Below are 23,423 nucleotides of genomic sequence, written 5' to 3' on the forward strand. Positions count from 1 at the left end.
ATCCACGGAACGCCCCAATACCTCTGTGTCCTGGTCGACAAGTATTCCAAATGGCCGGAGATTCACATACAGGAAGAGATGGAAGCAGAAACAGTGATAAAATTCCTCACTTCCGTTTTTCTAAGGGAAGGCATCCCCAGAACGCTATTGAGCGACAATGGACCCCAATTTAGGTCGGACAAATGGAACAAATACGCAGAACGCAATGGGATAAAATTGCTGCACACGGCGGTGTACCACCCGGCGAGCAATGGGCAGGTGGAGCGCTTTAACAGAGTACTGATGGGATCTATCCAAGCAGCCATCATGGTGGGGAAAGATTGGGAGAAGGAGGTTCAGAAAACAGTGTGGGACTACCGCATCACCCCCACAGGGACGGGGTACAGCCCCTTCCAAATCCTAAGGGGGAGACACCCCTTCACTAAAGACAACGTCATCTGGAGAGAAAAGACATTAACGAGTAACTGGTCGCCAGCAGTAGTGCAACACAACCTGGAGAAGGCCCAGAGGCTGTACTCGGAGCATTACAACAAGAGACGGACGGTCAAGAACGCCACTCTGGAGAAAGGAGAGTGGGTGAGAGTCAAGCTAGCGGTACAAAAGAAGAAGGGAGATAGCAAGTACAGTCCCCCTCCACAGGTAGAAGAGGCATACGAGAGAGCCGCCTTACTCAGTGATGGGAACGTGTGGTCCCATGACCGCATGGCGAAATGCAACAAGATCCTGAAGTGGCCAGAGGAAGAGATGGAGCAGTCAGGCCAAGGGACACTAACAAAAGACAATGAAGGAAACCAACACCCTGAAGGGAGAAGCGGACTGGAGAAAGAGAACAGTGAGGAGCTAGCACACCAGGGGTCGATGGTAATGGAAGAGCTAGTGACGGGGGAAGGCCACAGCCCGGACAGAGTGGGGCGAAGCGAACAACTTGGCCACAGCCCGGCTGCAAGCAATGAGTCTGGTAATCATGGCACCCCGGTAAGGCGCACTCGAACGGGCAGAGCGATTGTGAGGCCCAGCCGCTTCAAAGACTTTGAACTGGAGGGAGGGTGCATACCCTAGAGACTGCGAGGACAGTGTGTTATCAGGGCCATGGAAAAGGAGGGAGATATGTAGTGTGCGTTCTAGTCTCGCACGCTGCGTAATGACGCGGCGCGCGAGTGGAGAACGCGGGCGGGAGCACTGTGCATGCGCGAGCCGCGAGGCGCGGAGATAGAGCCCGCCGCAGCGCGAGAAGGTTGTGTGGCCCCGCGCTCTAATGTGTATTTGTAGTTACTGAATAAATAGTGTTGTTCTACACAGCCTGTATCCTGTGCTGCTTGAGGGTACATTCCAGCATCATTACAAAGGTGTCTCTATTAGTGAAATTACTAGGCATGCGTGCAGTGTGTAGGATGAAAAGAAGTAAAAGAAGTTTTAGGAAGAAAAGAAGTAAAATAAGAGAAATTAAAGAACATGGACAAGTGCGGCCATGTTGGAGTGGTATTTAGTCACTTGGGATAAAGCGCATGGACCTGAGTAAGACAATAAAATAAGCAGAAGTCATCAATTAAGACATGACACAGCAGCCACATCTTAATAATTACTAACCCTAATTAGAAAGTGAACAGTGCTGCCCTCAAAGAGCTCAAAGCTCACGAGCAAGAATGTTTTCTTACTTGTGGAAAAATATGTCTCTCCTTATCATACCTGTTCCTGCAACCGTAAGCAGACAAGGTCTGCGCCATCTTCACGAGGAGCACTAAGCCTGCCGCACCTTTTTAAGAGAGGACGAACAGCGCCTACTGTTTTCTGTTTAAGCGAATAATAACTAGTGTTTCACTACCATTTAATAGCGTCTTAATTAATTGAGTTAAGGGAAATAGACGCTACTTCTCCAGTCACCAAAATGGCCGAAGCAGCTTCATTAGTGAATTTCACGTGACCGTAATATTTCCTTTCATCATAGATTGAAGCTGTCTTGCCATGTCTGTGCTGCTACATAGACTGAAGCTGTCTCGCCATGTCTGTGCTGCTAGTCCCTCCCCTTGATCAAACACGAAGTGGAGCAGAATAAATTTTTCCCATTGCCTGTGCTGGATATGGGAATGTTTTGACCAGCAGCCATGAGAGACAAAAACAAGCCCTATCCCCCTTAAAAAGAAGCCCAAACTAAGTAATATCCTACGAAAATAAGCCCAACTGACAGTAAACATCGAAAATTGTAGGTAGTCTAAACAAATACAACCAACAGAGCTGTAGGCACGGCGTGGGAGGCAGCACTAACACAACTGTAGCATTAGGAGAAGGTGGGAGGGAGGAATTCTAAAGTTAAATCTAAGCACATACGGCTCCAAAGCTGAACATAGGCAAACAGTAACAGAGCAGGAAACCAAGAAAAAAATAGCCCCCCAAAGAACCGATAAAGAACCATAGCATAATGAGACAGTACTTAGTCACTGCTGCTTGGGAGGAACAGAAAATAAAAAGGAAGAACAAAGAGGCAGGACTGACCACTAGCAAGCAAGGATTTTTAAAGGACACTGAAACAAACAAATGAATAGCAGGGGGGTGGCTTTAAGTCCACAAGTTACAACAGGTCTCGAATGCTTGACCTAGAAATGACTAATACCTGACACCCCTGCCCTTCCTATAGCTTTGGGGGCCTGGAATACCCAGAGCTGTCACACTTGTAGGAGTGTAATGGTTGGTAGTAGTGTTGGTGCTGTCATTGGCGCATGGTAGGGGCAAGAGGTGGTGCAAGCTGCAGTGGTCTCCTGAGAAGGGCCCTGCCCCTTATTTTGTTTACAAATTCAGTGATGTATCACGTGTACGCCAAGTATTCCAATTAATATCTCTTCCACTGTACATATAACTCTTTTCAAGAGACAACACCCAACTATACAGACAAAAACCACAGTGCTTGTGCGCAAAGTCACAATTACAATCTTTGTCTTCAGCAGAGTTAAAGTTGGATTCCTTTCCTGATAAACAGATCTTACCCACTGTGAGAGACGCTGAATTTTGGTCAAAATTAGGTTTAGCAATATCATTGAGTGACAGCGACTTTCTCTCAAAAGCAGGTTTGATGTGTTGCCTGCCAGTGGTACAGAACTTTGGATTCGCTAAATCAGCTGAATTAAATTTGCCAGTTTGTAGTCCTGGGCAAAGCCATGCATTGTATTTATAGGAAGCCACAAATACAATGGTAGTCCATGTTTTTACCAAAGGAAGAAAGGTAAGGCCTTGATGCAAACCCTGTCTGAATCAGAAGATAAAGGAATATCTTGGTCGTGGCTTTCGGGAAAGTTAAACAAACTTAATTTGAACAAGAGCTATAAAGTGCCTTTTTACCCATTGAATCCAGCAGGTTTGCATGTCGATAAAATGAATCAAGCGGCAAATCTCAAGATACCCAAAATGTGTCTGCGGGAGACTTGGTCTACTTGACACTCCACAATAGAAAATACTATGCACTTAGCACCCAGAGCACAGGTCCAAAAAAGTCCACGGCATAGGGGGGTCAGTAGTGATTTTATCAACAGATTAGAATTGAAACCATGGGGTCATACCTATCACTCGTCATAATTAACATTCAATACATTTGCATTTATCAAAGCACAAAACTTTTCCTGTTGAAAATTTACAGACCACCAGGTCAGCAAAACAACCATGAAAAGTGCTGTAACACCTCTGGGTAAAGTTTGCGCTTTATGAAAAGGCATAAATAAATAAATAAATGCAAAGATCATGAAGCAGGATGGGACAAAGGCATCTGGTCTCTGGATCATTTATTGTGCCGGGTGGGAGGCCATGGGAGGGAGGAGCTACACAGAGGGAAGAAGCAAACACAGATGGTCAAAGAGAGCAGACAGCAGAGCCGGCTACAAAACATGCCCTCTGTAGAGTGGCTCACCAAAAAGAAACAAGCATTGGCTAAGCCAATAGGTCTTGCCTACGCAAGAGCTATTGGCTTTGCCAATGATTTAGCCATGTTGCACACCAGCGTGGCTGCTGTTCAGCGTGGCTAAAAGATAGTGGTTAAGGGAGACTGGTGTGGAGTGCTGTAAAGTAGAGAAGAGTGAAGTGACATGGAGTGGAATAGAGTAGTGTAGAGTTGACTGGCGTAGAGTGTCTGACTGGAGTAGAGTGTCATGGAGTGGGGTAGAGCAGAGTGGAGTGGTGTAGAGTGTGTTGTGTAGAGTGGAGATGAGTGTCATAGAGTAGAGTGACTTAGAGCAGAGTAGATGGTTGTAGAGTGGAGTGGCATAGAGTGTAGGAGGGTGGAATGGCATAGAGTGGAGTAGAGTGTTGTACAATCGTGTAGAGTGGAGGGGCACAGACTGGAGTTAAGTGGCATAAAGTGGAATGGAGTGGGGCAAATTTGGTTACATTGGGGTACATTGGAGTGAGGTAGATTGGAGTGCGGGTATTGGGTAGTTTAGCGTGGTAGATTGGGGTAGATTAGGGTGGAGTGGGGTAGATTGGGGTGGAGTGGGATAGTTGGAGTGTAGTAGATTGGGGCAGATTAGAGTGGGGTAGATAGGAGTGGGTAGAAAGGAGTGGGGTAGATCGGGGTAGATTGGAGTAGAGTGGAGTGGGATATACTGGGGTGAAGTGGAGTAGATTTGGAGAAGTGTGGAGTGGGGAGGATTGGAGTAGATTGGAGTGGAGTGGGGCAGACTGGAGTGGAGTTGGGTTGATATGAGTCGGGTACATTGGAGTGGATTATAGTAGGGTAGAATGGAATGGAGTGGCGGTAGATAGGTGTTGGTTGGAGTGGGGTAGATCAGAGTAGAGTGGAGTGGGGTAGATACAGGGAGTGGTGTGAGGTAGATTGGGATGGGGTGGAATAGATTGGAGTGGGGTATTTTGGGGTAGAGAAGAGTCGATTGGAATTAAGTGGAGTAGATTGGAGTGGGGTAGATTGGAATGGGATAGATTGAATTGGGGTAGTTTGGGGTGAAGTGGAGTAGACTGAAGTGGGGTAGATCGGAGTGAAGTGGGGTAGATTGGAGATACATGGGGTAGATTAGGTGGGGTAGAACGGGTAGAGTGGCGTGGGATATATTGGGGTAGACTGGAGTGGACGGGGGCAGATTGGGGAAGTGCGTAGTTCAGTGGACTGTGATAGATTAGAGTAGTGTAGGGCAGATTGAGTGGAATGGGGTAGATTAGGGTGGAGTGGGGTAGAGTGGCATGGGGTAGATTGGAGTGGGATAGATTGGGTGGATTATGTCAGGGTAGTCTGTAGTGAAGTGGGGTAAGGGGTAGATTGGAGTGGGATAGATTGGGTTTGAATTATGGCTGGGTAGTCTGTAGTGAAGTGGGGTAAGGGGTAGATTGGAGTGGGATAGATTGGGTGGATTATGGCAGGGTAGTCTGTAGTGAAGTGGGGTAAGGGGTAGATTGGAGTGGGATAGATTGGGTGGATTATGGCTGGGTAGTCTGTAGTGAAGTGCGGTAAGGGGTAGATTGGAGTGGGATAGATTGGGTGGATTATGGCAGGGTAGTCTGTAGTGAAGTGGGGGTAGATTGGAGTCGAGTAGACTAGAATAGAGTAGATTTGAGTGGAATTGACTAGAGTGGTGTGGGGTAGATTGGGATGGGTGTGGTAGTTTGGTGTGGGGTATATTGGTGTAAGGTGGATTGGATGGGGTAGATTGGCATAGGGTAGAATGGAGTAGGATGAATTGGGTTAGACTCAAATTGGGTGGCCTGTGGTAGATTGGAGCGGGGCAGATTGGGTATAGTGGAATGGATTGGGCTAGATTGAGATAGAGTGGAATGAGGTAGGCTGTGTGTATTTGAGTGGGTAGAGTGGAGTGGGGTGGATGGGGTAGAGTGGAGTGGGGTAGATTGGGTGGATTGGAGTGAGTGGGGTGGGATAGATTGGGGCAGAGTGGAGTGGGGTAGACTGGGTTGGATAGATTGGAGTGGAGTCGACATTGGAGTGTAGTGAGATAGACAGGAGAAGAGTAGAGTAGGGTAGAGTGGAGTGCAATAGGGTAGATTAGGGTAGAGTGGAGTTGGGTAGATTGGGTGGATTATAGTAGGATAGATTGGAATTGAGTGGGGTAAATTGGAGTGGGGTAGATTAAAGAGGGATGGTTGGAGTGGGTTAGTTTGGAGTTGGGAACATTGGAGTGGAGTAGATTGGAGTGGAGTTGAGTGGGCAAGATTGGAGGGAGTGGGTAGGTTTAGAGTGGAGTAGAGTGGGGTTGGGTAGATTGCTGTGGGTTGGGATGGAGCAGGGTAGATTGGGGTATATTGGAGTGGAGTAGATTGAAGTGGAGTAGATTGGAGCAGGGGAGATTGGGGACAGACAGATTGCAATAGGTTATATTGGGGGAGTGAGGTGGGGTAGATTGGAATGGGGTGTATTGGAGTGAAGTGGAGTGGGGTAGATTTGTGTAGAGTGGAGTGTGGAAGAGCGGAATGGGGTAGATTAGAGTGGAGTGGAGTAGACTGGGCGAATTGGAGTGTGGTAGATCGCAGTGGAGTGGAGTAGACTGTGGTAGATTGGAGTGGGGAATAATGCATTAGAGTGATGGAGTGGGGTAGATTGGAGTGGCGTGGGGTAGATTAGAGTGGAGATGAGTTAGAGTGATTGCAATGGGGTTAGAGAGGACTGGGATAAATTGGAATGGAGTCGGGTAAATTGGACTGGAGTGGAGTAAAATGAAGTGGGGTAGATTGGAGTGGGGTGGAGTCATGTAGATTGGAGTGGTGTGGGTTGGATTGGGTTACATTGGAGTGGGGAATGGGGTAGATTGGAGTGGATTGCAGTGCAGTGGTGTAGATCAGAGCAGAGTAGGGTAGATTTGAGTGGAGTGCTGTAGATTGGGGTGGGGTACATTGGAGTGGGGTAGACTGGGTTGGATAGATTGAAGTGGAGTCAAGATTGGAGTGTAGTGAGATAGACATGGGAAGAGCAGAGTAGGGTAGAGTGGAGTGTAGTGGGGTAGATTAGGGTAGAGTGGAGTTGGGTAGATTGGGTGGGTTATAGTAGGGTGGATTGGAATTGAGAGGGGTAAATTGGAGTGGGGTAGATTAAAGAGGGATGGTTGGAGTGGGGTAGTTTGGAGTTGAGAACATTGTAGTGGAGTAGATTTGAGTGGAGTTGAGTGGGCAAGATTGGAGGGAGTGGGTAGGTTTAGAGTGGAGTAGAGTGGTGTTGGGTAGATTGCCGTGGGTTGCGATGGAGCAGGGTATACTATTGGAGTGGAGTGTAGTAGATTGAAGTGGAGAAGATTGGAGCAGGGGAGATTGGGGACAGGCAGATTGCAATAGGTTATATTGGGGGAGTGAGGTGGGATAGATCGGAGTGGAGTGGGCTAGATTGGAGGGAGTAGGTAGGTTTGGAGAGGAGTAGAGATGGGGTTCGGTAGATTGCAGTGGGTTGGGATGGAGCAGGGTAGATTGGGGTAAATTGGAGTGGAGTAGATTGAAGTGGAGTAGATTGGAGCAGGGGAGATTGGGGACAGGCAGATTGCAATAGGTTATATTGGGGGAGTGAGGTGGGGTAGATTGGAATGGGGTGTATTGGAGTGAAGTGGAGTGGGGTAGATTTGTGTAGAGTGGAGTGTGGAAGAGTGGAATGGGGTAGATTAGAGTGGAGTGGAGTAGACTGGGTGAATTGGAGTTTGGTAGATCGCAGTGGAGTGGAGTAGACTGTGGTAGATTGGAGTGGGGAATAATGCATTAGAGTGGAGTTGGGTTGAATATGATGGAGTGGGGTAGATTGGAGTGGCGTGGGGTAGATTAGAGTGGAGATGAGTTGGAGAGATTGCAATGGGGTTAGAGAGGACTGGGATAAATTGGAATGGAGTCGGGTAAATTGGACTGGAGTGGAGTAGAATGAAGTGGGGTAGATTGGAGTGGGGTGGAGTCATGTAGATTGGAGTGGTGTGGGTTGGATTGGGTTACATTGGAGTGGGGAATGGGGTAGATTGGATTGGATTGCAGTGCAGTGGTGTAGATCAGAGCAGAGTAGGGTAGATTTGAGTGGAGTGCTGTAGATTGGGGTGGGGTACATTGGAGTGGGGTAGACTGGGTTGGATAGATTGAAGTCAAGATTAGGGTAGAGTGGAGTGTAGTGGGGTAGATTAGGGTAGAGTGGAGTTGGGTAGATTGGGTGGGTTATAGTAGGGTGGATTGGAATTGAGTGGTGTAAATTGGGAGTGGGGTAGATTAAAGAGGGATGGTTGGAGTGGGGTAGTTTGGAGTTGGGAACATTGGAGTGGAGTACATTGGAGGGAGTAGGTAGGTTTGGAGTGGAGTAGAGTGGGGTGGGGTAGATTGTAGTGGGTAGGGATGGAGTAGGGTAGACTGGGGTAAATTGAAGTGGAGTGGAGTAGATTGGAGTGGAGTAGATTGGAGTAGGGAAGATTGGGGACAGGCAGATTGCAATAGGTTTTTTTGGGGAGTGAGGTGGGGTAGATTGGAGTGGCGTGTATTGGGGTGGAGTGCGTTAGATTGGAGTGGGGTGGGGTAGATTTGAATGGAGTGTGGTAGATTGAAATGGGGTAGATTGGAGTGAAATGGAGTGGGGTAGATTTGGGTAGAGTGGAGTGTGGTAGAGTGGAGAGGGGTAGATTAGAGTGGAGTGGGGTAGTCTGGGTGAATTGGAGTGTGGTAGATTGCAGTGGGGTAGACTGTGGTAGATTGGAGTGGGCAATATTGCGTTAGATTGGAGGGGGTAGTTATGGTGGAGTGGGGTAGATTGGGGTGGCGTGGGTAGATTAGAGTGGAGATGAGTTGGAGAGATTGCAATGGAGATTAGAGTAGACAGGGATAAAATAGAATGGAGGAGGGTAAAGTGAATTGGGGTAGACTGGACTGGAGTGGAGTAGAATGAAGTGGGGTAGATTGGAGTGGAGTCAGGTAGATTGGAGTGGAGTGGGTTGGATTGGGTTACTGAGCCAAAGTGGAGTGGGGTGGGCTACATTGGGTTAAATTGGAGTAAAGTGGAGAGGGACAGATTGGAGTGGAGTGGGGTGGGTTGGAGTGGGGTAGAGAGGAGTAGGGTATGTGGTGTGGAATGGAGGGGCATAGAGTGGAGTGGCTTGTTTTGCCGTGGAGTGAGTGACGTAGATTGGAGCGGTATGGAGTTGAGTGGCGTGGAGTATAGAGTGTCAGAGTCGAGGGGCGTAGAGTGGAGTGGCATGTTGGAGAGTGGAGTGGAGTGGTGTAGAATGGAGTGGGATGGCATAGAGTGGAAGTGCATAGAGTGTAGTGGTGTAATGTGGAGTATGCATTATGTGGTAGTGCATTGCCACTACAGACAACACATTTTCAATTGAAATGACCATTACATTTGGACCGAAATATGATTTTCCTGCACACAATCGTTAATTTGTGCAAATGTCATCACCCAGTTTATTGATGTGTTTTGATTGCATTCAAATATTTGTTTCCACCACTCTTCGGAATTACAAAGAAAAGTGCCTAATTTGTACTAATTCTGATATATTATGAATAGGGCTCCTGGTTTTATGGTGTTTATTCTTTAAATATTCTCTTCTGTATTTATCCATATTTATTTTTTGGCCATCTTATTCACATATATCCATTTTTATTTTATGTTTTTAGAATAAGTGATTTCATAAAATGGCATATTTCCACATTAATTCAACTGATAAACAAGCACGCATACTTTGCTGCCTGTCGTGTCTTAGCAAATTAAGAGCCAAATATATTGAAATATTACACTCACTGGTAAATATCACCATTATATTACAAATCGATGTTAACTTGTGCATGTATTTAGGGAAAGCTCAATCTGTTTTCAACTTCCCATCCTGTCTGTCTACTCAGCTGTTGTCCTGGAAGTCACGAAAGACAGCATGGTGAGCCACCCACAAGAAGCACAATTTTCTGTATTATTCCACTTTTGAAAATAAATACAGACGGGAAACACATTGTTTTCTGTCTGTATTTATCTGTAAAAATCAGTAAAAATTTAAAACTGGGTGGCATAACTATGAAACATAAACACAGTTCAATTTTCTTTTGTTGTGTACCAAAAAAAACACTTGCTACACCCTCTCCCCTTACATGGATGCTCAACAGGATTGATACATAAATTCCCTGACTTTGAAGTCAGGGAAAAGTAAACACCAAGCTCCCTGGAAGAGAGAGCCTGACATGTGACCTCTGTCTTTGAACACACATCAAATGTGACAAGATAAGAACAAGCTTAAAAGGCCTGTTTACAGAAGGTGAGTTAGTTGAAGAATACAGTAAACACGATTTGGGCAATGGGAGGGACACACTCAAGCTGGAGAGCCTAAAGCAAATAAAGCCAGCAAATAGAAAGCAAGGAATGTGAGTAACAAACCACAAAAGCAATGATAAGCACTGGGCGGAATACATTCCTAGGTAAGCTACCTGAATTACCCCAAGATGTCTTTAGCAAACCAGACAGCTGTGCTGTCTGGTAGACTGTGACCTAAAAAGGACAGACCCACATTCACCCGCTCACAACACCAGAACATGATGTCATTGCCTTGGACAGCCACAGCTCTTGTCTATGGATCTACAGAATTCACAAATCAAAGTGCTTCTAAAATAAAAAAATACTACAAGAAAGAAGAATATCTTTTACTTAAACATGGTGGGCGGATCTTTGTGTACACTCTAGTAGAATTTGAGCAAACCCTCTGCCTGCATGTGGAACCTGCTGCGCCAGCCGGTAGGAGTTTTATCAATGTTATGTGCGATTTGTCATGCATCACACATTACCCCAAGGTCCTCAGTGTGCGAAGGCATGGCACAGCCTGAATGAACAGGAAGTGCTATACTCACAGGTGGGTCTAGCGCGGCATAGGGTAGAGGCAGTCAATCAGCAGAGGCAGTGCAATCAGAATAAGGAGTCCCGCCCCGACAAGAGCTGACCACAGGATGCAGCGGCTTCGGCATTCGCAGGCGCCTCCTCCTAGAGGGAAAAGAACTCTGGTTAATAGGAGAGCTGGTGGCCCACTCCCAGGTCTGATGTCACCAACCCCAGAGTAGGGGCGAGTAGGTTGATGCTACTCCTCCCTTCATACTACACCCCTCACCCTGAACATGTCTACACTGACTGCTCAGGTTAAATATATAGTGAACTCTCATGTCAAAGTTTTTATATAGTGTAATGGTCACTTGTTTCAATGGCACCTTGGAACTGTTTGGAATTAAAAGCCTGATAAGGGTTGTCCCTAAAAGCAGCGCTCTAATTGGAGTGTGAGGATTGGGTGACATGTGCATGTGTGCACGCGCGGGCATGTGTGTGTGTCCATGCATGCATGCATGCACGCATGTGTGTGTATGTTTCATATTATTTCATTTTATATAATGCGGACATGGGCCACGGGCAGCAGAGTGCTGTACAAGAGTACAGTTACCAACAATAAACACAAGAATATATCTGTGATACAGTACAGGAAAAATGAAAAAAAGACATTTAAAGGTTTGTGGGAGATCATAGATTTAGCTCAAGTGTCTTTCAAAGAGAAGAGTTTTGGGTTCATGTTTTGTTCAGCATGGCATGGGACCAGATGGAGGCTAAGAGAAGGGAGTTCCAGATTCTTGTAGCCTTCCTTAGAATGAGAGGTTCATGTATCGTTCTCATTTAAAGTGAGAGGCTCCAGAAGAAGGAATGTTGTGTTTCTTGAACACAGCATCGTACTCAAGTTATTGAATTTTCCAGTTCCGTAGATAGAGAAGAGGAATGCAGGGCCTTGTGGGTAGTGTAGGCAATTTTAAATTGAGGTCCAGCCTCAATAGGAAGCCACCAGAGGGATGGCAGGAAGGATGTGATGTAGTCATATTTCTTGTGTCCAGCATGTAGCGCTGCTCTGAGAGGAGCTAAGTGTGCTTTGGGGATGCCTGGGAGGAGAGAGTTCCCATAGTCTAGTCTGGGGAGAACCAACGCCTGAATAACTGATTCAACTAGAACCAATGTGTTGACCCCTGATTTTAATTCTTGTTCTGTAATGAGATGGCTGATCCTCCGTAAGCAGTCGCAGTTGGACCCGGGTGCTCTTGGACATGGTGTGATTGGACTATGGCGGTTGAGTCAATTGTGGAGGATGAAGTCAAGCAAATTAGTATTTTGAACTGTGGAGCGCTGGTACTCCAAGGCAGGGGGGTGTGAGAAGGTGGCCTGATATATGCTGTCCACTAGTTCTAGTGGGCACCTTGTATCAGTCCAAACAACCCCTTATGGTGATAGGTTAAAGACAACCTTTATTGAAAGCTACCCTAGTGGTAGCTGTGGAGAGCAGCCTTCAAGCTAAGTCTTGAAGGAATGTAAAGCAGCTTGTTTTACCAGTCTATAATCTCTTGAATGATCAAATGAAAGGACAACCACACCAGGTATATATTAAAAATATATGTATTTAGATTAAAACACACCCTTCTAGTCTATTTATGAGGCTGGAGTTCAAAGTACTTTGTTTACAAGTTAGCCATTATCAGTAATAGCACAAATACACATTTGGGCCCTAGGGGCGTACCAAACCATATACCAATAAAATGGTATAAGAACCACGACTGAACTAGACACAAGGCCTAGAGCCTGTAAAATTGCTGGGACCCCAAGGAACCACCCAAGGTAGTGACACAGGGGACCCACGGGGACTGTATGCAGTGTGTAAACACAACCCGGATTTAGGTTAACACACACCCCTCTAGTCTCTTTATGAGACTGGAGTTTGAAGTACTTCGTTTACAAGTGAGCAAGCATCAGTAAAAGCACAAATATAAGTTTGGGCCCTAGGCGCGTACCAAACCATATACCAAAAAAGTGGTATAAGAACCACAACTGGAATAGTCACTAAGCCTATTGCCTCTAGAATCGCTGGGACCCCAAGGAACCACCCAAGGTAGTGACACAGGGGACCCACGGGGACTGTATGCAGTGGGCAATGTCGCAGTTGGAAATTTAAAGACTAGGGACACTTAGAATCGAGTCAGGACCAAACCCTTTTGGACTTAAGAAGTTCTAGGGCTAGCACCCATGGGAGCACTGGAGTACTCGAGTTACCTCACCCAGGGAAGCAGGGTGCATAGGTGTCTTTTGGTGTCCGAAGAGATCCAAGCCTGGATCTAGGATGTAAGGAACCTGAAAGCAGAGGGGACAGAGTCTGGGTCACTAGCCAGTGACCAAGGGCAGGATGGACTAATGCCCACAGATGTCAGGTGCTTCAGGTTAGTGGATGGGTGTCTTGACTCTTCAGCTACGAGGTCCAGAAGGTGCCGATGACAACCAGGAGCTGTATTTGAGCTGTCCCACGAAGTCTGTCGAGTGCTGCAGTGTCGGCGACCAGATTGGACCCAACAAGCCTTGGCAACGGCAAGTCACTGGAAATCAGAGAAAGGACTGCGGTGCAGACCAGCAAGGTCTGAGGGACTCACCCAGTGAAGGTAAGTCATCGGGGCACATCTGCAGCAACCAGGAAAGCCCAAGTAGAAGAGGAGTTGCCTTCATGGGGACCTACTAGCCAACGGGCTAGTGATCGGAAAGGAGCCTCAATCTGTCGCACTTGAAACTGGCATACGGGTCACTCGTGGAGTGGAGGCCAGCAATCTTCGGTGCAGGAGGTGCTCAAGGCTGGGGCTACTCGGAGCCCAAAGCACAACTTCGAGGAAGTCCCAGAAGATAGTGTTGCTGCAAAAGTTCACGGTGTCCAGGGGTCACGGTTACACGTCACCCACGATAGCCACGGGCCTCAGCATTGCTGTGGACTCACGGTAGCCTTGGGGAAGTCTGGAAATCCACATCTGGGGATGCAAAGACTTCGGTGTCCGGCGGGAGCTTCAACGATGCAGACTGGTCAGTTGCTTCTTTGGTGCCTGCCAAGCAGGGGAGTCACTCCTTCACCCCAAGGGAGATTTCTTCCGTCTTCTAGTCGAGATAGAAAGTCGAAGATCCAGGATATATGTTGCAGAGTTTCTTCCAGGGTAATCTAAAGTCGCAAGGACTGGGTTCCCATACTTATACTAAGTTTTGGGGGTTGGACATACTCTAGGGACCCACCTATGGGAGGGTTTGGAAAGAGGGTTGGTTTCCTTTGTCTGGTTTAGGATAGCTTTGCCCCTGCAACCGGTTTGAACTGGACTATGCACAGGGACACCAAGTGTGCCCCCAGTGCAGGACTGCAAAGCACCAGAGAGTGCTCCAGCCCAGCCCCAATACACATCTGCCTATCTGGGGAGGTGGTTTCACCTCCCTGGGGCAGGAAACCTATTGTCCAGGCCTCCCCTGCCAGAGTTTCGGTCAGCAGCAGGAGGCCAGACCCGTGTCTGTGGCAGAGGCATCCATTTTGGGATGCCAGGGCTCAAGAAAGTCCTACCGGGTTAGACCAGTGTGAACATGTCTCTCCCTCTAGAAGGGTGGAATGCGGGGGGGGGGGTGGGTGTAGTATACCAAAGCGTTTGACACCAAACACGACATGTTTCTGTGCAGCCATCCCAAAGTTAGCATTTACCGCGAGGTTATAATGCACTTAGGAGTATATGTTCAGGCTGCACCACAAACAGCATCAGAGGAGGTACTCCGAGCGCTGCAGAGGGACTCTGATCATGCAGGGGCATCCTCTCTCATAAAAACCAAGCACTCTGCCTTCAGGATTGTTAAGGCCTGCCAAAGGAGTGACTTATAGGTTTTATATGTGTGCAATGGTAGTGATAAAGGTAGCCTATACCACTGTAAGGGGTGCATGCACACCCTTACCCAAGCTGCAGTAGCAGTCCCTGGTGCCATTTTGGAGTGCTTCCCAGGGGTGGCATAATACATGCTTCAGCCTCTGGTAAGCCTCTGAGGTACCTATGCCCTAGGTGCACAGTATACCATATACTAGGGGCTTATAAGGCACTCCAGAATCCAATTAGAAATGTACCTAATGTACATGGAAACCATTTTACAGAGAAAGCAGATAGACTGGGGCCCTGAATAGCAGGATCCCAGTCCAACTAAGTCATAAACCGGCAAAACACCAGGCAAAAAGTGGGGGCAACCATATAGTCAGATTCCACCTTCCTACGGGGGGATGGGGGGGGGGGGGGGGGGATTTTTTCCATTCTTGTACAATTAGGTTGGATTTCTTCAGTGATAAGAAAGAATTTTGTTTTCGGAGGGTTAAGTTTAAGGTGGTGACTTGAAATCCATGTTTGAACTCTTGCAAAGGTGTTGGATAGGAGGGTTATGTTGTCCGGGGATGAGACCTTTAGGTAGATCAAGGTATCGTCAACATATAGGTGAGCGAGGGTCCAAGAGTTCCTGAGGGTCTCACAGAGGGGCTCCGGAGAGAGGTTAAATAGGTTTGGTGAAAGTATCGAGCCTTGAAGAACCCCTTGTTGCAAAGTGACTTCATTAGAGACAGAGCTCCCAATTTTCACTACTTGTGATTGGTTCATCTCATAGGAAGTAAACCAGTCCAAAACTACTGCTTTGATGCCCATTCGATTCCACTTGATTCTCATGAAAGCACGATGGTTGATTGTATCAAAGGCTGTGAGAGATCGAGGAGAAAAAGGAGGCACGATTCCCCGCTGGTAAGGATGCAGAGTCATCAGCAATCTGCGGAAGTGCCGTCTCGATGCTGCAACCCTGCCTGGAGCCTGACCGGAGAGCGTCTAGGAGGCTATGTGTTTGGTGGGAGACTACTCAGCCTTTTATCACTTTAGGAAGGGAAGGGTAGAGGCTGGACGGAAGGTATCTAGGTGATTGAGGTCCAGTGATCATTGGTTTTTAGAGGGGATATTTGATGAACTTGTTGACAGAAGGGAAAGTACCTTGTTCGAGGGAAGCGTTGACCAGGGTGAATGGAAAGGGCAAACGCTGTTTGGTGAGATCTTTCCTTATAGAACCAGAGATAACATCAGAAAGTTGGTTAGATGGTTTCACCTTAGTTATGTTCTACAGAATTTATGACTCATAAAGTGGGGTGAAAGGAGACCAAAAGCACTCCAATTTGCAGGTTAATTTACTCTCAGCTATATTGTCAGAGGTGGTTGGCAGGGAAATGTCTATGGCCTTTACTTTTTGTTGAAGAACTTTGCAAAGTCATTGCATATGGCCTCAGAGGACATGGACGTGGTTGCAGTAATCAAGCTGTCTGCTTGATTACTTCAAACATATGCTTGAGTCTGTTCTTTGCTGAGTCGTGAAGGGATTTGATATGCTGCTTTGGTTCTGAAATGTGGTCGTTGTTTCTTTTTCCTGCAGTTCTGAGCCTGGCCAGATTTAGCAGAGAGGGTGAATGTCTCAATTGTTTTGCATGCAATTTGAGATACTTCCCCTATCGAAAAGGTCGTTTCAGAACCAAGGGGGAGAAGATTTGAGCCTTAGGTGGTTGCTCTTGAGATTTGTAAATTCCTCTATCAAAGTTTCCATGCAGTTATTAGATTTGTCGGTGGCAGTGCTGACATAAACTTGGGGAACTACAGAGTTGAGAGTAGGGTGAGCCTTGATCACAAGCATCTTTCTATTGATGGATCTTACATCTCGTTCTTTGGTTGACCAGAGGTTTTAGTGCAGGTAAAGGTCATTGTGAAGGGGATCATATGGTAGTCAGATCAATCTACCAGGAAGGAACCGTCTCCTGTTAGGTGGGGTGCTTTGAATATGATCAGATCCAGAAAGGAGCCCTTGCAGTGTGCAGGTTTCTGGCAATGTTGCAGGAGATCATTGTCGCTGAGAAAGGAGGAGAAGGTGTCCATTGGTTGTCTGCCCTTGGTCGCCAAGTTAAAATTGAAATCACCCAGGAAGGTGATGTTGGAATGTGATGAACTCCATGCATTCTTCAGAAAATGTGTTCATTTTGCTGGGAGGGGGATGAATAATGTTCCCCAGGGCCGGCTCCTGCACTGTCCCGGGGTGCCCACCCTGCCATAGCAAACTGCTTTGCTATTTGGAAGAGAGAGCATGTTAACTGCTCCCAGTGTGGAAAAGCAATGCCACGGTGCAAGTGCTCCCTATGTAAAATATATATGTTGGTTGGATTCCATGATTGGCTTATTTGGTTTACTATCAGCCCCTAGTAAAGTGCACCAGGAGTGCCAGGGCTTGTAAATACAAATGCTGCTGGTGGGCCTGCAGCACTGGTTGTGCCACCCACAGAAGAGTCCTAGTAAAATGTGTCTAAGGTCTGCCATTGCAGAACCTGCGTGCAGTCTGGTACTGTCATGCTGACTGCGCAAGTGCACCTACTTGCCAGTCCCTAAACCTTCCCTTAACTACATATTAGTCACCCCTCTGGTAGGCCCAAGGGCAGGGTGCATTGTAGGCATAAGGTAGGACATGCCCTGATGTGTGTGGCATATCCTAATAGTGAATTACAGCCATTTTCGTTTTTCACTATTGAAGGCTACCTGCTCTCCATAGGCCAGAATGAGCTGCTGGAATTATTACACTCTATAATCCCAGCGGACTCAGAGAGCATGGTAGAAAGTCAAGTTTAGTACGCCTGAACTCAGAATAATAAAATACTTCTTTTAGTAAAGTTTATTTTAATATCCTGTGTTTGTAAATACTACTTTTAGAAAGTTAGTATTTACTTGCCTAACCATTTCAGTCCGCCTCTGCTGTGTGTGTGTGCTGCCTAGTTTCAGTGAGGGGCAGGGCTGGGGAATTCCAGGAGACAGGGTGGCTGCCAGGTGGCGAATAGAGAGATTACACCTGGATGGGTGGGAGGAGTACACCTTGACTCTGAATAGGGCTGTGCTCTGCCACCACAATGCTGGCTCCACCCCCTGTGGAGCGGCTGATGTCTCTGCCCTGTGCACTGAAAGGAAAGAGCAGAGTCACCACAGCAAAGTGCTCCAAAACCGGACTGAGCCAGGCACAGGCCCCCTGGCCACAAAGAACAAAATAAACTGTGTATAAAAGAAGGAGCCCTGCTCCTAAGAAATTAGATCCTGTTTGCGCCAAGAAGAAACTCTGCCTGAAGAGAAGGACCTGGGAAAGCTGCATGGAGGAGTACTGTCTCTAAGCCTGAGAGACTGGCCTGTGGTGGGTGCCTTGCTGCAAGAAGGAGAGAGGAAGGAAAGACTGAAAGACTTTTTGTTCACTTGTGCATCTGAAACAATCTCCAAGGGCTTGCTTGTGAACTTGCCCCCTGAACTGCGCCCCAGGAACAGTGGGCGCTACCCCTCCCTTGAAGAAGCAAGCTGCTGCTGGTGTATTCCCCCCTTCAGCGCTGACTCCGGAGATCTGAGTGCGACGGGGAATCTGTCCCGCACTCCGAGAACCTGTGCGCCCCCATCCCGCCGAGCAAAGTGACCTCTGGACGACTGTGCCGCAGTTAGCACCGTAACGGCCTTCCCCGCCTGGCCTGAACACCGCGAACCGCTGCCCCCTCGAGCCGGAGCTCGCACCTCAAGAACGGACCATCCGGTCCAAGCAACGTGAGTCTGTGGCCCCCGAGCCGTAGAGCACCCCGTAAAGACCGCCTGCACCTGAGTTCGTCTCTCCAGGACGACGCTCTGCTGACAGCGCCTCGCCGCTGGATTCACCTCAAGCCGCCGCCCCCTCCCTCTTCAACATCGCAACGGACGTCGAAGTCAAGAGGCGCCCCACAACGCATTGCTGCCCTCCAAAAAGCAGGACCGCACCGCGACGTGGGACGCCCCCCTCTACGACTGCTGGTCCGCCTCGAACGCCCAAGAAGAAGCAGGGTACTGTGCGCTTTCCCAATCCCAGCATACAGGCAGCGTACGGCTGCCTCATAGAGAACTGTGCGCTTTCCAAAATCCCAGCGTACAGGCAGTGTCCGGCTGCATCGTAGAGAACTGTACGCCTCATCGTAGGCGAACCGTACGGCGCGTACTGCCCTGAAATCATCGGCCCCGTACGCTTGCTCATGTGGGAAGCGTGAGGTGTAGTGGGACTCTTCCGGTAAAGTGGTACGACGCGTACGAAGAGCGCTACGAGGCGCACAGACCTCAAAGAAGTGCAGCCAGCGCCCCAACCTTGCAGTTATAAGAACGGTGACATCCTAATACCGAATTGGAACATTGTGACAAGTAACTGGAACCGTTTTTAAAGCCTAAAAGACTGGAACTGAAGCCTGCTTAAGAAATCTATATAAAGAGATATATTTTTACAGATACAGTCGTGTGCCTCTGTGTGGTGGGTTGGTGATTATTGTGGAACATTACAAATGCTTAACCATATGTACTCTAGAGTTTAGCCTGACTGCTCGCGCCACACTACCTAGAGGGTGAGCAGGGGTTATTGTCTGGGAGTAATCCTTTGCCCTGACTTAGACGAGAAGGTCCCTGCTTGTCGCAAGTGCATACTTGCGCCAACAAGAGATCCCCGATTCTAACATTCAGATAGATTTACACCAGACTGTGCATATATTCAGGTAGATTTACACCAGACTGTGAATACATTCAGATAGATTTGCACCAGACTGTGCATACACCTGGATAGATTTTCACCAGACTGTGCATAAACCCAGATAGACTTACACCAGACATGGCATACATCCAGATAGACTTACACCAGACATGGCATACATCCAGATAGATTTACACCAGATTGTGAATACATTTAGATAGATTCTCACCAGACTGTGCATACATTCAGATAGATTTACACCAGACTCTGAATACATTCAGATAGATTTACACTAGACTGTGCATACATTCAGGTAGATTTACACCAGACTGTGAATACATTCAGATAGATTCTCACCAGACTGTGCATACATTCAGATAGATTTACACCAGACTCTGAATACATTCAGATAGATTTACACTAGACTATGCATACATTCAGGTAGATTTACACCAGACTGTGAATACATTCAGAGAGATTTACAACAGACTGTGCATACATTCACATAGATTTACACCAGACTGTGCATACATTCAGATAGATTTACACCAGACTCTGAATACATTCAGATAGATTTACACTAGACTGTGCATACATTCAGGTAGATTTACACCAGACTGTGAATACATTCAGATAGATTCTCACCAGACTGTGCATACATTCAGATAGATTTACACCAGACTCTGAATACATTCAGATAGATTTACACTAGACTATGCATACATTCAGGTAGATTTACACCAGACTGTGAATACATTCAGAGAGATTTACAACAGACTGTGCATACATTCACATAGATTTACACCAGACTGAACATACATTCAGATAGATTTTCACTAGACTGAGCATAAACCCAGATAGATTTACACCAGACTGTGCATACCTCCAGATAGACTTACACCAGACATAGCATACATCCAGATAGACTTACACCATACTGTGCATACTTTCCAACAGAATTTACACCAGACTGTGCATACATTCAGATAGATTTGCACCAGACTGTGCATAAATTCAGATAGATTTACACCAGACTGTACATACATTCTGGTAGATTTACACCAGACTGTGAATAAATTCAGATAGATTTACACCAGACTGCGCATACACCTGGATAGATTTACACCAGAATGTGCATACATTCAGATAGATTTACACCAGACTGTGCATAAACCCAGATAGATTTACACCAGACTGTGCATACATTCAGGTAGATTTACACCAGACTGTGAATAAATTCAGATAGATTTACACCAGACTGTGCATACACTTGGATAGATTTACACCACACTGTGCATACATTCAGATAGATTTACACCATACTGTGTATAAAGCCAGATAGATTTACACCAGACTGTGCATACATTCAGAGAGATTTACACCAGACTGTGCATACATTCAGATCGATTTACAGCAGACAGTGCATACACCCGGATAGATTTATACCAGACAATGTATACACCCAGATAGATTTACACCAGACGGTGCATACACCTGGATAGATTTACACCAGACTGTGCATACATCCAAATAGACTTACACCAGACCTGGCATACATTCAGATAGATTACACCGGACTGTGCATACATCCAGATAGATTTACACCAGGCAGTGCATATATTCAGATAGATTCACACCAGACTGTGCACATATCCAGATAGACTTACAACAGACAGTGCATACACCCAGATAGATTTACACCAGACAGTGTATACACCCAGATAGATTTACACCAGACAGTGCATACACCTGGATAGATTTACACAAGACTGTGCATACATCCAGATAGACTTACACCGAACCTGGCATACATTCAGATAGATTACAATGGACTGTGCATACTTACAGATAGATTTACACCAGACAGTGCATATATTCAGATAGATTTACACCAGACTGTGCATACATCCAGATAGATTTACACCAGACTGTGCATGCATCCAGATAGATTTACACCAGACAGTGCATATACCCAGATAGATTTACACCAGACAGTGCACACACCCAGATAGATTTACACCAGACCTGGCATACATTTAGATAGATTTACACCAGACAGTGCAGATGTTCAGATAGATTTACACCACACTCTGCATACATACAGATAGACTTACACCAGACTGTGCATAAATCCAGATGGATTACACCGACTGTGCATACATCCAGATAGATTTACACCAGACACTGCATATATTCAGATAGATTTACACCAGACGGTGCATACATTCAGATAGACTTACACCAGACCTGGCATACATTCAGGTAGATTTACACCAGACTGTGCATACATTCAGATAGACTTACACCAGACCTGGCATACATTCAGGTAGATTTACACTAGACTGTGCATACATTCAGATAGACTTACACCAGACCTGGCATACATTCAGATAGATGTACACCATACTGTGCATACACCTGGATAGATTTACACCAGACTGTGCATACATTCAGATAGATTTACACCAGAAAGTGCATACACCTGGATAGATTTACACCAGACTGTGCATACATTCAGATAGATTTACACCAGACTGTGCATACATTAAGATAGATTTATACCAGACTGTGCATACATCTAGATATATTTACAGCAGACTGTGCATACATTCAGATAGACTTACACCAGACTGTGCATACATTCAGATAGATTTACACCGGACTGTGCATACATCCAGATAGACTTACACCAGTCCTGGCATACATCCAGATAGATTACACCGGACTGTGCAAACATCCAGATAGACTTACACCAGACCTGTCATACATTCAGATAGATTTACACCAGACAGTGCATACACCTGGATAGATTTACACCAGACTGTGCTTACATCACACAAAGAGGCTGGAACATCTCTGGCCGATACAAATGAGATACAACAAGCAAACTTTATACAATGCTTCCAGATACATTGTTGGTATAAAACAGCATCTTGAGATATAGGGTGAGGTGATGCAGCATTGTTTAAGAACTTTTTAAGCAGTGTACAACTTTGGAAAATATGGCGATCATGTTGAAATCATCATATATTACATAAGTATTATATACTGGTTCGATAAGCATATAACACTCAGCACAAGTTTACTTTGCCATTTGTTTTAGAAACAAAGGGGCAGATTTACAAGCCCCTAGCTCCACCAGTGTGTCACTTTTCCCATGTTAAAAGTGACGCAAAATTGGCGGAATCGGCTTGTAAATCCGCCCCAATGGGACTTATTTACGTCTCTTTTTCCCATATAAATAGTGATGCACCGGCGGCGCAAGGGGATTGTAAATAAGCCCCTCAGAGTTCCATGTAATGACAGCTCGGTCGTGGAAGCAGGTCACAGTGCTATTTAACACAGGTCATGTTCTCCCCGCAGCCTGTCCTCCCACAACAAGGTACACATCCTTCCCCAGGCGAGGGGTCCTTGCAGCTTCTCAGGTTTGCTGTTCCTATTGCTTCTACTGATGTAAGTGCACATCACTGGTAGAGTGACTGTGTCAATCAATAATAGTTTGCAGGTATTAAGTGCACTGATAGTATTTCAGAGCTTTAACAATAATCAGGCGCTGGGCTGAGTGGGGACGCGTTTGCTAGAGAGTCAAGGGCTGGTGCTGCACGACTGACGAGAAGAGACTAGTGGGTGTCAAGGAGCGGCCGCGGCCCGTGCAGGTAAGTGTGGCCCGGTGGGGGGATTTCGACAGACGATGACGAGGGAAAAAATTATTATTTATTTAATTTCCCCTCGCTGTCGTCTGTCGAAAGTCAGACGCCCCCCCACCGGACCCCACTGCCCCAGCCCTCTTACCTACACGGGCCGCGGCAGTCAAGTAGTACTTTGATGGCTGGAAATGACAACGTTGACAAACACAGCTACTGTTCTGCTTGGCTATCTTCAGAAGGATGAGGCTTTAAGGAGCAGTAAATGGTTGTCTGTCTGGCACAAATGGCCGGACAGAATCTTGTGTGCTGCCATGGGTAGCCAGGGTGCTGGTGGTCATTCGGCGTTCTGCCATGGAGAGACTGACCAGAGCGTTCGTTGAGGGTTGACTAGTATGAAATCCAGAAGGTGGCCTGCAGTGTAGCAGATATTGTTTACATGTCTCTGAATAAGATACTGTCCGCTGCAAGGT

The 23,423-nt window shown here is 46.7% G+C and overlaps 1 protein-coding gene across 2 annotated transcripts in view; it reads right to left on the bottom strand.

The window, feature by feature from the left end:
• LOC146799841 (cell adhesion molecule CEACAM21-like) overlaps positions 1 to 23,423 on the bottom strand; it is a 212,443-nt gene that overhangs the window by 15,262 nt on the left and 173,758 nt on the right. For both annotated transcript variants that reach the window (XM_085620736.1, XM_085620737.1), the window contains one exon: positions 10,786 to 10,915. In XM_085620736.1, coding sequence (XP_085476862.1) covers positions 10,794 to 10,915 — 122 coding nt within the window. In that variant the 3' untranslated portion in view covers positions 10,786 to 10,793. The remainder of the gene's footprint in view (positions 1 to 10,785; positions 10,916 to 23,423) is intronic.

The sequence above is a fragment of the Triturus cristatus genome, chromosome 8, assembly GCF_964204655.1.
Source record: "Triturus cristatus chromosome 8, aTriCri1.1, whole genome shotgun sequence".
NCBI lineage: Eukaryota > Metazoa > Chordata > Amphibia > Caudata > Salamandridae > Triturus > Triturus cristatus.